Source organism: Oryzias melastigma, linkage group LG3 (assembly GCF_002922805.2).
Source record: "Oryzias melastigma strain HK-1 linkage group LG3, ASM292280v2, whole genome shotgun sequence".
NCBI lineage: Eukaryota > Metazoa > Chordata > Actinopteri > Beloniformes > Adrianichthyidae > Oryzias > Oryzias melastigma.
In genome coordinates, this window is record NC_050514.1 from 32,204,772 (window position 1) to 32,222,005 (window position 17,234).

At 37.2% G+C, this 17,234-nt stretch overlaps 1 protein-coding gene across 2 annotated transcripts in view; it reads left to right on the top strand.

Moving 5' to 3' along the window:
* The window catches only part of LOC112161218 (adhesion G-protein coupled receptor G5), a 25,004-nt gene extending 7,951 nt beyond the window's left edge, over positions 1-17,053 (top strand). The window contains exons 2-15 of one of the 2 annotated variants that reach the window (XM_024296272.2): positions 2,995-3,053; positions 5,929-6,194; positions 8,388-8,574; positions 8,651-8,690; positions 8,897-8,984; positions 10,831-10,953; positions 11,040-11,156; positions 11,349-11,388; positions 11,463-11,569; positions 11,654-11,769; positions 11,838-12,100; positions 12,173-12,272; positions 13,997-14,271; positions 15,873-17,053. In XM_024296272.2, coding sequence (XP_024152040.1) covers positions 3,002-3,053; positions 5,929-6,194; positions 8,388-8,574; positions 8,651-8,690; positions 8,897-8,984; positions 10,831-10,953; positions 11,040-11,156; positions 11,349-11,388; positions 11,463-11,569; positions 11,654-11,769; positions 11,838-12,100; positions 12,173-12,272; positions 13,997-14,271; positions 15,873-16,000 — 1,902 coding nt within the window. In that variant the 5' untranslated portion in view covers positions 2,995-3,001 and the 3' untranslated portion in view covers positions 16,001-17,053. The remainder of the gene's footprint in view (positions 1-2,994; positions 3,054-5,928; positions 6,195-8,387; positions 8,575-8,650; positions 8,691-8,896; positions 8,985-10,830; positions 10,954-11,039; positions 11,157-11,348; positions 11,389-11,462; positions 11,570-11,653; positions 11,770-11,837; positions 12,101-12,172; positions 12,273-13,996; positions 14,272-15,872) is intronic. The other variant, XM_024296273.2, reaches the window with a different exon arrangement.
* Positions 17,054-17,234: the final 181 nt, after the last annotated feature.

The window sequence follows — 17,234 nt, forward strand, 5'->3', positions numbered from 1 at the left end:
TGACAAATATTGTATCTATAAAGCAAAGCTTAAATGAATTCATAAATGTTCACTATTGTTTCTCCAAATGGCAAAAAAATGACTAAAGTTTATTTTTTAATGTCAAATTAGACAATCACAATATTGCTTTAAGAATAATATAGTAAAGGGTGTATTTTTATTGGGACATTCATTTGCATTCTCTTTTGCATTTGGGTGTATAAATGTTTATACACCTCATTTTAAAAATGGGCAGTTAACTCATAAAATTACACTGTCTTTTAATCCATAACACAAGAAAGGAACCACGCTGAGTCACATTGTGGAAACCTTTTTTAGAAGTATCTTCTTAGTCACAAAAAAAGGGAAATGGCAAAACCTCAAAGTCACAACATGCAAAGTGAACACTGCTTTCCCACATCTTTTTTCTTTGCACCTTTAAGTCTTTGATGTGTCGGTCTTTCAGCTCAATACTTCAGAGTTTGGAAATCTTCTCACTTCTAACTGTGCTGTTTTGATGGACTTGCATTTAAGGACAGGTAATAGTGTCTGTTTATAGTTAGTTAATGTTTTATTGCAAAGTGCAACTTAAAAATAAAGAGAAAAAGAACATTGGAGTTGAGAATAATGACAATTTTAAACTGACTTACAGATAAGCACTTTCAATTTTTTGGTAATACGGTATTAAAGATTGAAATTGTCATTAATGACATAATTTTTATATATTTATCCATACTGAAGGTTATTGGTTTGCCTGAAATTATGAATCAACCTGGCCAATTATGGGCATGTAAATTTTTTTTAATTGAGAATAAAAGATTGTTTTTTTTTTCTTTAACAGTGTTAGGACTGTGGATCGTTGCTTAGGTGGCGATCCGATTCAATTCACGAATCAAGCTCCACGATTCTTTTGAATATAATGTTTCTTGCTATGTCTGTGTCTATTCACAGGATGTAAGAAAATTTAAATTATTTGTGTTAAATCACAATCATTTATACCTTGATTTATAACAGGAGATCAGAATCATCCAAAAAATAAATGGTGTTTGTCATTTTAAACTTTTTTTAAACAACCTACTGGTTAAGTTCAGCAGTAACATACACAACATAAAAAGTTTAAAAACCGCTGCTGTTTTGCATCATTTTATGTTCGTAAACTTAAAATCCAACATTAATCTGCATTTCAGAGAAAAACTACATCATCCTCAGATAATATTTAGCAAATATTTCACTACACTCTGCTATATTTATAAAGATCACGAATCAGCAATCTTGGACGTCGCAAATATTTGTACTTGAATTTTTGGGAGCAAATTGTGAGAATCCGAGCGCCCGAATACTCGTTACATCCCTAAAAAGTGCTCCCTTCTGAGCATTGTCTTTTTACCCTCTGGGGGGACATCTGTTTTATTTCTATTTAATGAGACTTACTGGTGAAACAGAAATAATTCAAAGTCTAATTTTTTTTTATTTTTATTATTTTTTTTTGAAGGGTCTTTAGGACCATATAAAAAATGACATGAATTGTGAATTGATACAGTAAAAGAGGAACTAATTGTACAGTTCCTCATTGTTTAAAAGGAACTAGACAACAGTGAAGCAACATCCATGATGTTTGTAATCAGCAGATAGAATATGCTGTCACACTTCTCACTCAAGAAATAAAAAATTAAATATGTTGGAGGAAAATGGATACAGACAATTCACAGTATAAACTTTATTTGTAGTTATTCCCAACAGTAATATTCCTTCATTGTACTGTATGAATGAGTCTTAGAAACTCTTAGAAAACTTTGTATTGGGAAAAAAGTTAATTTTTATCTATGTTTTTGTTTAAAAACTAGAATTAGCAAAAGTCAATCTCACAAGATTCCACTGTCTGACAAGATGATTGAAATTGGTTCATCTCAGCCACCAATCGTCATGTTCTCCATCTCTTCAACTTTTATTGTTTGGTTTTATCTTTAACTGTCGGATAACTCGTTAAATTCAGGAGCGAGGATTTGTCAATTTTATCTAAACTGACATCTTCAGTCTCTTATTTTATTAACAACACATACAGCACATGGTCTGTAGGAAGAAAAGCATGAAGTCAGGTCATAACTGTATCCTACTTGTCATGTAATTGTTTAGGGTTTGTCAGAGTGGTTTGTTACTGTATAGTTGCCCGAGTTTTTCATTTCAGTTATCAGAACTAAATATATAATCTCTAAAGTTACCCATCTGTCTCCCTATTTAGCTTTTTGTCGTTTTTGTAGCTGTCTGTCATTCCATCTGCTTTGTCTGCGGTTCAACTGGTTCCTGTCTGCCCTCTGATGTTAAAGCAAACATCTACATTTTCTTCCACCTACATACTTCATGCTGTAACCCCACATTTTAAAGAGTGTGAGCGCCAGGGTGCTTAGACAAGCTGGCACGTGCATCGTCATGTGGGAAGTTGGTCTGTTGGGCAATCCGTCTGAGCTCATAGTCTGTTAAAAATGAAAATGAAAGATGTTTGTGGTTGATGAACATATCCGCACATTATTTTCAGTCTAATATGTTGTAGTCTGGGAAAGGGTACTGACTTATGGTAAATGAACCTGCCCATCAGCTGTGTTCTTGTAAACCTTGAAGAAAGATAAATCCATGAAGTGTGAAGAAAAGTCAAGCTGAGCTGCTGTGCCTCGTCTTCTGGCAGTTAGAGGGGAAGACTGTTTCCACTGATAAGAACACAGAAAGGTCCTTGTGTGTATTTTGGGCTGGGGTTCGTTTGTATTCAGTGATAGGCGAGTACAGATACCAAACCAAGACACTGGATAAGATGTTTATTCAATGTTATTCTCACGTCAAAGCTAAACTGTTAGAACCTTTTGTTTGACATAGAATGTTTCTGTGAGAGAGTAAAAAACATGCTGGACCTCGATTCAAATGTGTCTTTCTTTCTTAAAAACAATGTTTTATTTAGTCCATGAATGGGTGCTTGGTTCCTCTTCTAAAGTCGAGTCTGTTTGTATCTTGTTTTTTTCTCTACAGCAGAAATATGAGGAATCCTCTGAAGACTCTGTTCGTCTTCATCGTCTTTCTTTCCAAAGGTAAGAAACCCAAAACATGAAGACAAGTTTAAAGCAGTGATGGAAAAAAAGAATTTAGGTGAATTTATTGGTATATCTGACCAATGTTGAAGTTATTTAGTTCATAGCCTTGAGGAATGAACCATGTAGAACAGGAGTCTGCAACATTTAATGAGCAGTAGGAACTTCTTTCTGAGCAATTCAAAAAACATTGACAGTGAACTTCTTATTAATAGCATAATACTTGTGTTGATGTACCTTATTCCACAGATTATTACAACATTAAAACAGAAGAAATAACATTAGTGATTTTATAGTTTCCTTTAACCAGTGTAGTAAATGTGATCATATTGAAGACTATGATGAAGTAGGAGAGAAATAGAGAAGAAAATAATTATGTGAAAATGAGACACGAGGACGTGACAGTTTAAGAATTTAGACTTAGATTCTTTGAAACAAACTTTTGCTTCATCACTTGGACAAAAAGCAGCACTAAAAGGTGAACTTTTCCTTTGTCTAACTTTGTCATGACAATTGTTTTCTTCTGAGAGGATCCTCTGAGAGAATAGAGCAAGAGCAGAGCACCACGCACTGAAGCTGTTGCCTTGACAACGCGACACACCTTGTTTTAGATAGTCATCTTTCTGTGAAAAGCAATCTAAATAAAAAAAAAACTATAACAGGGTTAAAATTTTAAATATGGCTTTTTAATGCATGTTTTGTAATTGACCATGTATGAGCAGGATAATGCTCTTCCAGGTGTGCATTATCAGACATGAACGGCTTTGTGGAGGAAGCAACCGTCTGACACGGAAATGAGATTAATGCCGTTAAAAGAAAATAACGCACTAAAATGTCTGTAATCAATTAATGCAATAATTTAATACCCCTAATTAAAGCATTCTGATGCAGAGAAAAGCCACTTTCGTCTGCATTAGCTGGAATTATAACAATTGCGTAAATGGCTAAGAGTTAAGGAAGTTCAAAGAGTTTGTGCTATTTTACCATCGCCAGTTACAGCTCATATGTAAAAGGGTAAGGAAGGGAAAAAAGCTTAAAGAAGGAAAATAGCCACTGAATAACTAATGAATAATAAGCCGCATCTCTCCAGCTGTGCCTGACTTGGTAAATTTTTTTCTGGAGCGACTGTAGTCTTGGCAGATTTCCATCCAAGCAATATTTGAGGCTACCCACACAATCTTGAGTGATGTGTTCTCACCCTTTCACTGAGGTTTTCCCACCAGCAGATAATTGAGAAGGGAACAGCTGACTCAATGACGGCAGTAGAAAACAGCCTGGAATTTAATCAACTCTGGAATCCACTGTTAACATCAAACTTTAACATGTTTTTAAGTGGAGTGCAAAGATTTATTTAACTGATCGCCATGTGGACTGACTGTCCATTAATAACAGTACATGTCTGAAACACTACACATTGTTTTGTAATTTAAATATTTGAAGGAAGACTTTTATAATTTGACATCTTATTTTGTTTAGATAATTATAGCATAATTTGTTTTAATATGCGCCCGTTAAACCTGAAAAACAGAATCATCTCAAGTAAAATTGTTTGGTTTTTTCAGTTGTAGAAGATTTGTATTTGACACTGACGTATGTGTCAACTCAGACTTGACTTTTTGTAATTTTGATAAGTAAACTGATGCAACAACCCGTTAGAAAAGTCCTTTGCAGCAGGAACCAGCGGCTGAATGCTGGATCAGTCGGCCTCTTGGTTTGACAAAGACAGCTTTGTGGCCTGGACTGTAAGAGACTGTGACTCAGGCCTCTTCAATGTCAGACTCAGTATCAAATGAGCTGGCCTGTTCCGGGGCTAAAGGTGGCTTAAAGTGACACACCCTTGAGTGTTTACACACCTGTAGAGACTTTGACTGGCACTCGATTGTCCATTATTTTCCTGATTGGAGCTTTGTAGAAAACACGGTTTATGTTTTATGTTTGTGATCTGACCACCTTTACTTCATCTAATGTTCTTTACGCCTCAAAATGTAGACTTTTTTTTTTTTAAATCTCTTAAAAGTTACGGTTTAATTTTTCTCTGACAACTGCTACAAATGTTAATTTTAGTGTCAAATGTGGCCAATTTCTATTTAGATGGATCATACCAACTAATCAATGTGTGGTTCTCCTTTTTATAGGGCAATAGTTACAGAGTTCAAAAGTTCAAAGATCCACACCTGATATGTATTCCACTTTGATTGGAGCACTTAAGATTTTAATATTATCCGTAGCTGAATTGGCATTTTAGAAAATGACATCATGGCAGGTTTGAAGTGGATCTGATCTTTCATTATAAAGAAAATAACTCCAAGCAAAAGTGGGAAACATCTACAAACTCCATGTATACAAAAGTCTGATGGTTATCTGAATGAAATGTCCTCCAGGAGCTCAGGTTTTATTGTTTGAGCTCTTTTCTACCTTACCATCATTATTTTTTATGTTCTCTTCTGTAACGCTCAAGTTCACCATTACTTGGTGATACTAGGATATTAGGGCTGCCACAAATGATTATTTAAATAGTCGACTAATTACTGATTAATATTTTCGATGAGTCAACTATTTGGGTCACGGATAGGCTGGGTGTAAAGCACACATCTTAACCATCATTAGCTTTAAACCAACTAAAAATAAAGACAGTTAAGATGATAGTTTGTTAAACCTTTGATAAATCATGCAGCTTCTTTCCTTCATTTGTCTCTGGTTTTTGGTATTTATTTTTTGTTATAGCTTCTGATGCTTATTAAAATGTAGATCTGTAAAGTAAAATATTCATAGAAAAGAATATTTTCTCTTTTTTTAAACATGAATCATCTAAAGTGCCTTTTTATTGCACTTTCCCGATTGTTTTTCATCCTAAAGGTCTTCTTTGTCCTAACAGGTTTATGTGAAAATGACCTCTTTCTGTCATTCTGCGGTACCTGGCACCATGGCAACAGCGCCTTGAACCTGAACGTCAACATCTCTACCGGCTGTAGAGAGATGCTCATCTCAGCCAATGAGAACTCCATGTCCATCAGCGGGCAGATCACCGCCTACTGCACAAACTCTGATGTGATTCCTCTCAGCAAGTTTGGTCTCGATTCAGAGCAGGACACGGAGTTCTGCCTGAAGTGGGAGCCACTGCTGGATATGCTGGTCCTGGAGGTAAATCAGACAGTTTCTTTACAATTAGATACTTTACATCTGTGTTTTCGCCCAAGTGGGTGGGTACTGTTTGGAATTTGTGCCAGTCCCAAACTGATCCTTTTGAAATGGTTCTAGTGCCTTAACAGTTTTTGAACTGGTCCTATTAAAATGAGAAAAAAAAAAACGAACAATTTTTCCCAAAAAAACATTTAAATGTGAGGGACGTAGCACAGAAGGGTGAAGTAGAGTGCTTGAATGTTCCTGTTTTTTCTGACCGTCTGGATTTTCACAAACGCACATTTCACATTCTGCTGCTCATCGCTACGAGGACGGACTTTTTAGGAGACTCTGTAATCAGTCTGATCCATCAGGCCCCCAAATTAGAATCTTTGCTGTAAAGTACAAACTTTCTGTCGCTTCGCCTCCAGCATATAGCCCCGCCCACTCTTGTAGCCTCACCCCAGCTTTAATGAGTCCACATAATTGTACAGCAAAACTAAAAAGAATACAAGTGATTGACAAATCCAAAACGAAGGATCAAAGTGAATCACCAAAACTCGTGTTTTCGGTTGTTCCGTACTCGTTGGTGCCGTCACCAAGTTGCCAATGAGTTCCAGTACCAATCCCTAGTGTTAACCAGGGCTGGGTTGATAAAATCGATCTAAGCTTAATAGATCAATAATCAATCCATAAAAGTAGAGATCAAGCTAACGCATAAAGCTAAAGTCCGCTAGCTTGATGCTAGCATATAATGGGATTTCCCATAGGACGGCTAATGCTAACGCTTGGTTGAGCTAAACATACATTCTGACTAAATTAACATCTTTATAAACTCAATGAAATTAATTTTACAAACTCTTTTAAGGAAATATCTTTTAAAGGAACCATTTGTGGTTTACTCATTCTTTCTTAATACTATAGCACGATCGCCACCTTGTGGCCAAATGGAAACGCCCTCCAGGAGATGCAGAATTGTTGGAGCTTCTCTGTTTAAGAATCCATGTAGGATAATGATTAATGATCTAATTATAATTTCACTAATACAGTGTCAAATGTGGCCAATTTCTATTTAGATGGATCGTACCAACTAATCAATGTGTGGTTCTACTTTTTATAGGGCAATAGTTAGAGTTCAAAAGTTCAAAGATCCACACCTGATATGTACTACACAGAAATCCACTTTGATTGGAGCACTTAAGATTTTAATATTATCAGTAGCTGAATTGGCATTTTAGAAAATGACATCATGGCAGGTTTAAAGTGGATCTGATCTTTCATTATACAGTATGTGAACTGTATCAGATTAATATGAATATCTCCAAAACATATATAGATTATTAATATATTTCTAAACAAATGTGTCTAAATGTGTAAACTCAAAATTTAGTTGAATTGAGTGGATCGAAAGAATTGAAAAAAATCGGAATCGAAACGGTTCAAGTTCTGGTGAATTGAATCGATTCTGGAAATTATTGGGGGTGCTCAGCCCTACTGCTAACAAATTATATATTTTAAAAACTATGAAAATAAAAAATGCCAGAAGTAGTTTCAGACTCAAAGCTGCTTTCAGACAAGAGAAGGGTTTAACAAGTGAGACCCCTCGTGGTAAAAACTATCTGAACCACCATACTAGAACACCAGAGGACATGAACCTCAGTGATCCTTTAGAGTTCATTCTGTGTTCATCATGGCGTTCATAAGAATATTTCACTTTGAAATGATTATACAGAATAAATAAAATAGAAAAATGGGTGATATTTAGGAGCTCCAGGAAGATCCCTGCTCTAGTGATTGATGACCAATAATATTAGTACAAATAATGACTTATTAGAGAACTGCAGCTCCATGTTCACCATAGCATCTCTCAGATTTTATCCAACTTGGCCTAGACTTCCTGTGGAGGAAAAACAGGCATTATTTTTGCGTTAGGGATGTGTACATAAACATTGTACCAAGTTAGTACTATCAATGTATACGGTACTACCAATAGTGTATAAAGACACAGATTAGATATATTTAGGTATTGGAAATGTTTCAAAAGTACTTGGATCAAAATCCAAATGATGCCCATCTCCCGTTAGGGGTTGGGACGTTTCACACTGGACAGCCAGGTAGAATAAAGGTGCACGAGTACGTTGTTTATCTGAAACACTTGTGTAATGTTAGGGGCTGTGTTTGCTTCTGCTTATTTTCTAAAACGTTATCCATCAGGTGGGGGGTCGGGCTCTGACTCTGTGCTGGCCCACAAGGCCGACTGACTCCTGCTGCACCGATTTAACCAATGGTCAGAACGGGAACATTTCTACTTACGGGATTAAAAAAGGAGCCATCAGAGGTGACAAAGTCACAGATAAAACACTGTCGACCTACAACTTCACAGGACTGTCCACAAGCTATGGTAAGGAGGAAGGATTTGGAGCTGATTCTGTGTATTTTTCTGTATTTTTCATTTTTTTTCTCTTTTTTTTCTGCAGAAAAACTGTGTTCTCAAGCAGCCCAGTCGGATTTAGAGAGGTATTTGTTCTTTCTCTGCCAGATTGCTTGTTTTTGACAACACCCTTCCTCATTTTTCTTCATCTTGATTACTGAGTCCATAGCTGCGAGATAATCATTCTAACTGCAAACAGACATCTAAGCTGTAAACTCTGTGAGGGTGTGACGAGCTTTGCATCGTTTTGTGACATAAATGATGAGTTTTTTTTGTTTTTCTGCATCTGCAGTTCACATATGAGTGACCGTCCCTGCGCTCACAGATCTCAGAGGGAGCTGAAGAAAGACCGTCCTGAAGGCTTCACTGTCCCATCACCTGTAAGACAAAAACATTAACTAGAGAGGAAAAGAAAAACTTCTTCACAGTTTTGATAAATTCTCAAAAAGCAGACAAAAATCGTTTTTTTTCTTTGGACCTCCACAGTCCTCACTGATCCTCTGAAACTCACCGATCGTATGACCTATTATCTTCCAGAACTTACCTTTAAAACCTCCTTCTCAGTCTGCATCTGTTTATCCCGGGACTTCTTTGACGCTGTCTAAAAACGAAATGGCGAGTTTATTTCAGGAGTGTTTTTGTTTGCCACATGAAAGTGAAAAGTGTCTGTAATTTCCTGTCAAAGAAAGAGCCAGCATTTTCCTCCACATCACCTTAAAGACACCCAGCAATCTGCAGGCAGATCCCCTCATTACTGCGGTCCAGAGTGTGGGTGTTGTTCTGATGCCCTTACCTTTTAGGACCCACTCTGATGAAAACTGTCTTTTTAACACGTTCTTTGGTATTTTTCTGATGACACTACTGATCAAAACCTTAAGACCAGGTAAGAAGATGAAGCATTTATCACAGCTGGACTTTAAAGGTTGTATATAAAGCTTCAAAACCCAAAAAGAAGAAAAAGGGGCAAAAAAGCAAATATTTTTAGAATCCACTTTATTGAAAATGGTTTAAATGAAAGTGACAGACCACAGTCTTTAAAATTCAATGGTATTTTTTAATTAGTAATTGTCCTGTCAAGGTCTGTTGATGACAAAGGTAAAAAAAAACTCAATTTGTTTGAAAGTGGCAGGATGGTTGAGCTGCATAAGCTAGGACTCTCACAACCTGCCATCACTACTGAGGTTTGACAGTATTTTTTAAAAGGGTTACAGAACAAAAAAGTAAGAAAATTCATCTGCACTGACTCTGAGAATCCAGAGATACAGAACAGTCCTTGGCCTAAATTAAGACCATCACTGGTGCTACTAATTAAATTGTCTGCTCAAAATGTTTGGCTTCTTGTTCACGTTTTCTATTTTTTATTTTGGAGCTCCATTTTAGCTGCTCCTATTTTGCCCAAACGTTTTCATTCAAAGAGCCTGAAACTGACTGACTTGTGGGTTTTCACTCATAGCCGCAGGCAAAGAAAGTTCTAACAGCACCACCCGGAGGCTGAAAGTATATTACAGCCGTAGAGTTTTGGAATATCATGGGGAATCAAGGGGTTACAGGTTGGAGGTTTGAACTAAACACTCCACGGCTTCTGCAGACACCACTTGACGGGCCAAAAGATAACCTTTGGTGGACCAAATCTGGCTCACAGGCCCCACTTTGGGCTCCCATGGTGTAGAATCTAGCGGTTCAAGTGCTAATTCATGCAATTTTTTAGCCAGTCCTAAGATTTTGATCAGAAGCTTGTAAAGAAAAGTCAGCATTTTTGACTGTTTCCTTATTCAATTTATTGTGAATCAGGAGCAGTTGAAAAAAAAGGCGTTTGAAAAAGATCATATTTGGGATGTTAAAAAAAACACTGTTCAGCTCTATTCTGATGCATTCACTTGCAGACAAATAGATCCATGAACGTCTTTGTTTTCCTCGTCTGAGCTGGAATCTGGATACCAACTGTACGGCTGGATAGCTCCAGTGCTGCTCGCTGTTTTTGTTGCACCTGTTATGTGAGGTTGGAGGTGTGAGGAGCTGTAAGCTAGTGGGAGAGTGTGAACAGTTGTAGAAAACGACACAGGTTTTTAGATTTTGGCTATAAATCATAAATGAAAGACGACTGGAAACCCTTCTAAAGTAGGAAAAGAAGATCGGAGTGGGACTGTAAACAGAAGTGGAACGTTTGATGATTATTAAAAATAATTCGTGCTGCGGTTTTCTCTGTTTGCCTGATCTGCTCTCCAGGTCAAAGCAGGTTTCTCCTCCCAGCCGGCCGTGTCCGTCTACATCCCTCCTGCTGTGGGGAAGAAAACCATCAAGGCTAAAAGCAAAATGGTGGTCACTTTCTACAACAGCACAGCTTTTCAGGTAAACTCCTCTGACTTCCTGTCAGCTCAAACTCTGGCCTGCAGATGGTTAATAACATGAGATCCATATAAACACGTGTATCTCAGGAAGTCCACCGTGAAGTCAAGCTTCTTCAGGATGTGGTTGAAATCACGGTGGAGAACGAGCTCATCGTCGATCTGTCTGAGCCCGTGAAGATGGACTTCCACCACGACGCCGTGTCTGTAAGTGTCTCTACTTCCTGTGTCTGTCAGCAGTGAAGTCACGTAGGAAGCGTGAGTGATTTGAGCAGACGCAGCACCACAATGCGGGTCTGAAACAACCACCAGGCTTTCGCTTCTAACCTCTTCCAGCATCTGCAGCCTGTTGTTTCCGCTCTGCAGCTGCACTTTTTATAATGCAAGTTCTGTTTGTAGAAGTATCCGAGGAGGTGCGTGTCCTGGGACACTCGGAAAGGTCAGAACTCTTTACCCTCTCATGACTGTTTCATTCATCTTCGCTCAGACATAAGAAGCTTCTGTGTTGTGTAGATCCTCTGGAGGTGAACTGGTTGATGGACGGATGCGTCACAAATGAGATAACACCGAAACACACAGAGTGCTTGTGCAACCACCTGACGTACTTCTCTGTGATGGTGGTGAGACGAGCTGCAGTCTTCTGCACAAAAATCCAACCACACGTTACATCAGAACGCCTCAGTTTGCTGTGTCTCTTCTGGCAGCAAATGGAGCCTCGACCGATGCGCCACATCCTGGAGCTCACCGCCATTACATCTGTGGGCTGCGCTGTCTCCTTCATCAGCTGTGTTGGTCTTATGATCATCCTCTGCAGGAAAAAGTACAAAAAATCGTCTAAATATATATTTTCTTCATAAGTGTTGGAAATAACTTCTTTTTGTTTCTCAGGAGATGCTCCAAAGAGCAGTCCTTACCCATCCACCTGGGCCTGACCGCCGCCCTCGCCCTCCTCAGTCTGCTCTTCTTCTTTACCGGAGTGCTGGCTAATGTGGGAGGGGACAGAGTTTGTGTTTGGGTGGGGGCGCTCCTCCACTACGCCCTGCTCAGCTCCTTGATCTGGATGGGGATCGAGGTGCTCCACACGTTCTGGTTGGTCTACATGGTCTTCAAGCCGTGCCCCAAGCTCTACGTCTGGAACCTCCTTGGTTTTGGTGAGTCTGTGGATAAACTTTCTTTAACCCTCACTGCTCCTCAGGGTCTAATCCCTGAATGTCGTCTTCCAGGACTTCCTCTCCTTCCTGTCGTGGTCCTGCTTGCAGTGGGGGATATTTACGGACTGAGGGAGGTGTTGTCAACCAGTGACCCCCCAGAAACTTTTCGGATGTAAGCCATTCTGTCCAGAGTTTTTCATATTTGCACGTTCTTACTAAGGGTGTAAGGAAAAATCAATTTGGTGATATATCGCAATATTTCATTTGGTGATATGTTTATTTATTTATTTATTATACTGACAACATGATATTTAATTAATTATTTATGAGTGTCCTTCACCTACTTGCTTTAGAAGATGTGTCTCACACTTTAGTGTCCTGCAGGTTTACCTCAATGCTTTTCATATAAATTAATCCATAAAAAGCATTTTAAAACAATAAATGGAAAGATCCACATGTCTCTGCATTATAGCACGCAAAAATAGTTTAAAAGTTATGTTTTGAAAATGTCATGGGCCGCTGAGGTGTAGAGATCGGTCAAATGAGCATGTCCCACCAACCAAAGTTACTTTTTAATAAAAATAGTCAACAACCTCAAGTTCTTTCTGCTAACGTGATTGTTTACTTTCACCAAAATAAAAGAAATATGAGAAAAATATACATGAATCTTTATCAAGTTGCACCATTTAATTATCAGTTTTGTTCAATCCCGTAACAGCTTATCAATACCCCACTTTTAAAAATAATGATTCAGTCCAACTTCTTTAGCAACCAGGAAATGACATCGCTTTATATTTTCCAGCTCATACTCTAAAGACAGATAAGTATTAGTCTACTGTCATAGTTTCTATTGTCAGATTGACATTGTTAAGCTCAGCCTTTCAACTCTGTTCCATGCATAAATGATATTTACTGTTGGTTGGGAAAAAGTAAACAATTGTTTTGAAAAATATATGAATTTCTTATTTTCCTCATGCCATATGTAGCTCCTTATCCTAGCTAATGTGACAAATGACAACTTTCAGCTAAAATATTTTGAGCTAAATTGTTAAAGGTTGAAGGTTGAACAGCTCTTAAGCCAGTAAACCACATTTTTTTCTCTATTATTTCATTTCAACATGTTCTCATAACAGATGGATAAATCAAATGCAGAAATGGAAAAAGAGAACAGAGAGAGATGAGATATAGAAGAGTCAGATTGTCTTGTTAGGGAACATGTGTCAAAGTCAAGTATCCGGCCCTCCAGATCATTTTATTTTATTGTTATTAATGACCCGATGTTATCTTGTGCTTATTTAGATTTTTAATGAAGAGTAAAATAATGAAAGTTATTTAAGGTTTAAGTTGATTTATTCTGGAATAATATTCCTGCCTTTTTTATAATTCATAATTATGTTAAAAGTTATGGTTTTAAAGTTATAAAAATTGTCATCCTGCTAGTTTTTTGGACTATTTTGTAATTTACTAAGATTTTTTTAGGATAGTTTGGAGTTTAGCTTATATTTCAGCTACGTGCTAGCTATTTTGGCTAACCCAAGTTTGTTTGTTTTTTTTGTTGTTGTTTGGGCTAATTTGGCATTTAGCTAATATTTTAGCTGGCTATCAGCTTCAGGGTTTTCAGCTATCAATTTCGGCATCTTCAGCTGCATTGAGTTTGACATGTGCGTTACAGGGTTGAATTTAAAACAACTTGGAGGACAAATTATTTGTAATAATTTTTAGGATTTTATGTCTAATGTGAGAAACATATTTTCTCAGAGGTTCAAATAGTCCTTCATCTGACGTTTTTTTTTTGGTAAAATTTCCAGTTACCTGAGAACCCAAAGCACACTGAATTGAGAGAATGACCCACCTCTAGTTCTTACTGCTCTGTTTCTCTGGGTTTGTGTCCTGCAGGTGCTGGATGAAGATTTCCCATCAGGCCTTGCTGGCTCAGTGCTTCACCACCATGACCGTCCTGGCTCTCTTGGTCTCCTCGGGGATCATCATCCTCTTCCTCGTCTTCCGGGAGATCCGCACCAGGGACGAGTGGAAGCAGAGACGAGTGGCTTTTCTCAGCATCTGGGGCCTGAGCTGCCTGTTTGGCTCCACCTGGTGTCTGATCTTCCTGGACTTTGAACCAGTCTCAGACTTCATTCACTTTCTCTTCTGCATCCTCAACTCATTTCAAGGTTTGTCTCCCAGAATTTGGAAGAAATTAGGACCCTAATTATGTGGTTTGAACCCACACACACTAAATTATTTTCTTTTTTTTGGACATTTTCATGTCATAAATCTGGATTTTAAATGGATAAATAACAAAAAAAAAAAAAAATAGTTTGATAAACATGGAAAGTGGCTCCATCACAACCAAAACAACCAACTCAGAACCTCCTTTACTAAAAATATTCCCTTTCTCTGGGTTTTCTCTATTCCTTACTCAGAAAACAGTGACTGCGATCCATTCTATCAGTGTGGGAATGACACAATAGCTCCGTCTAATCAGGGACTGGTGTTCTTTTTTTCTGCCTATCTGAGGTCCAGCTCCCTCGTTCAGGATTTACATCCAGGCAGTTATGTAACCCCTGTTACTGGCTTTAAAAAAAAAGAACTTTTAAGAGGAGAACAAAAAGCTTTGTCATGTTAGAAATAAGTTTTCCTTTCTGTTCTTAAAATACAGCAGAAGCAGATTGGAGTTGACCTGTCGCCTTAGATCCATATTTTAATGCTGTCAAGCCCACAAATACCAAAGAATCTACAGAAAATTTTGAATTGAGATATTTTTCAAGCCCTTTAAAAGTCACTAAGAAATCTACTATTTATGTGTTTTAGATAGTATTAAATATATGTTGGGGATTTGATAAGTCTTTAAAGACCAACTCCAATCATTTTGATCTATTTTTGAGCGTCCCAGGTGGTTTTTAATGAGGATTTTTCTTGTTTTTAGCCAAAATCTAAAAACCTGTGTTGTTTTCTAGAATATAGTTTCTATATATAAGAATATAGTTAATTCAAAATTGACTTAGGTTGAGGGTAATCCCGCCCCTCTTTCCCTCTCTGTTGCTGTGAGCTCAGAGCAGGGAGATTGTGGTCTGCCCAGCGCATTTTCTTTTTTGTGTAAACAGATATGCATGAATAATATGTTTAAACTGCTTTTATTTTGTCTGCTCATGATTTACAACCATTTGAAAAAAGAAACACTCAGAAATTAGATTTTTAGCTTAATTTTAATTTTTACGTCTGTAATCATAAAAAAGATCCAGAAGATCATGTTAAAAACTGCTTTCATTGGAGTGGGCCTTTAAGATCCAAAAATATTGACATGAGCGTTCATGAAAAAAGCATCTGATTAACCCACTGTCTCAAATTTGATCCCCAATTTTAAGAATTGATTATCAACACATGTTGTGTTATTCTCATTATTAAGTTTTGAAAGTTAGTAAAACTTTTTTTGCCAAAAGTGTTTTTGAGATTTCATGGAAGCAGCGCTTTTTAAAATGAGCAGAAAAATGTTCTACTGCCCCTAGTGGAAGGATGATGAACTACAGGGAAGAAAACTGAACAAATTCTCTATAAAGGGTTTGAGTTTGATCTTGATATAAATATTGTATAAGCTTAAGCAACGTTATGCTGTCATATTCAAAAAGCTTTTGTTTAAATCTAATATTGTGAAATAAATTTGTATTTAGATAAATCAATAGAATCATTTAAAGTCGGTTTTCCAACACAGCTAAAGCTTGTGTAAAGTTTTTGTAATTTCTGACGAATTTTCTGTATTTTTCTGCTCTGACAGGTTTCTTCGTGATGCTGAGGTTCTGTCTGCTGAACTGGATGCGAAAGCAGGCCAGTGGTTCTGTTCTGAGCAGCACCAGCTCTGGATCCACCAGGCAGCACATGCTGCAGGCCCAGGAGAAGAGCTAGCGTCCGCGAATGCAGACAGCAAAGCTACGTTTGTGTGTGTGTGAAAATGCAGTCTACTGTGTAAAGGCAGCGTTCGTTTTAGAAACTGCTCAAAGCTCGTGTCAGGAGAAGGAACGTTTCCTGACGACCTCAAACCAGCTGGATTGGTTACTGTAAGCACAGCGAAGCTCAAAGTGGTGCATTCAGGTTTAACGTTGAGCTGGAATCATGAAAACATTTCAGACCCTGATTTATACCAAACATAAAAAGGTTATTCAGGAATATGCTGCGTTCATGCTGGTTAAAAAATGTAGTTTTTTTTGTTGTAGATGTTGCTCCTGAACAGGAAGATGAAATGAAGATTATCTGAATATAGTTATATGTATACATCCACGTTTTCTTTGATGCTGATTAAAGCAGATGTGTGTGAAATATTTTATTCCATACAGTTAAAGACAAAAAAGCATAAAATGTCTTTTCATTTCATTTTTCTATGAATAAATCCAACTGTAAAGATCATTTTGGTGTGAAACCAAATCTTCAGAGATCAGCTGTTTCCTGATGTAACTCCATGTGATGGAATTAAGTTCAAACGAAGGAATTTATCTTCTTTTGGCCAGTATCGATGAAATTCTATTTTCTCTCAGGAAATCCTAGCAAGGCCTGGAATCTGCTGGTTCTGGCTGGGAATTAAGAAAAAAAAGGTCTAATTAAGATGAAAAAAACAATCTTAAATGACCAAAAAGGGATTGTTGGGAACATTTTTGTGTGTGTGTTTTTTTTTAGATTTCTCTACTGATGTTATATTTTGTAAAAAAATCAAAACTTGTGGAGCAAAACCTTAGATAAGCTTTTTTAAAAAGAGAATTTAAATGGAAAAATGTCTGATTGTGCTTTTTTTATTTAATCTTTTTGCAAAGCACTTTAGATGGTCGCTGTGTTGTCGCGCTGCTTTGTTTAAATGTGCTTAGAAATCTCAAAATTGGTCCTGTCTTCAGTGCTGTTGTTTTAAAGAAAAGTTGGTACAGAAAATGTGAAAGTTGTGCTTAATAAAACATAAATGTAAAACCCAAACAAGTTTTTTTTGTTATTTCTGTTTGCACTTCTTTTTTTAATAAATTAAATTTAAAACAATTTATATGTTAGATCTTTAACTTTGATGAAGAACATATTTAACTAGATTTGCAATTCCTTGAAGAAATTGCGTCTGATTGCTGAAAGCAATAGCGCTTTGAAGCATTTTACAGCCGCAAGT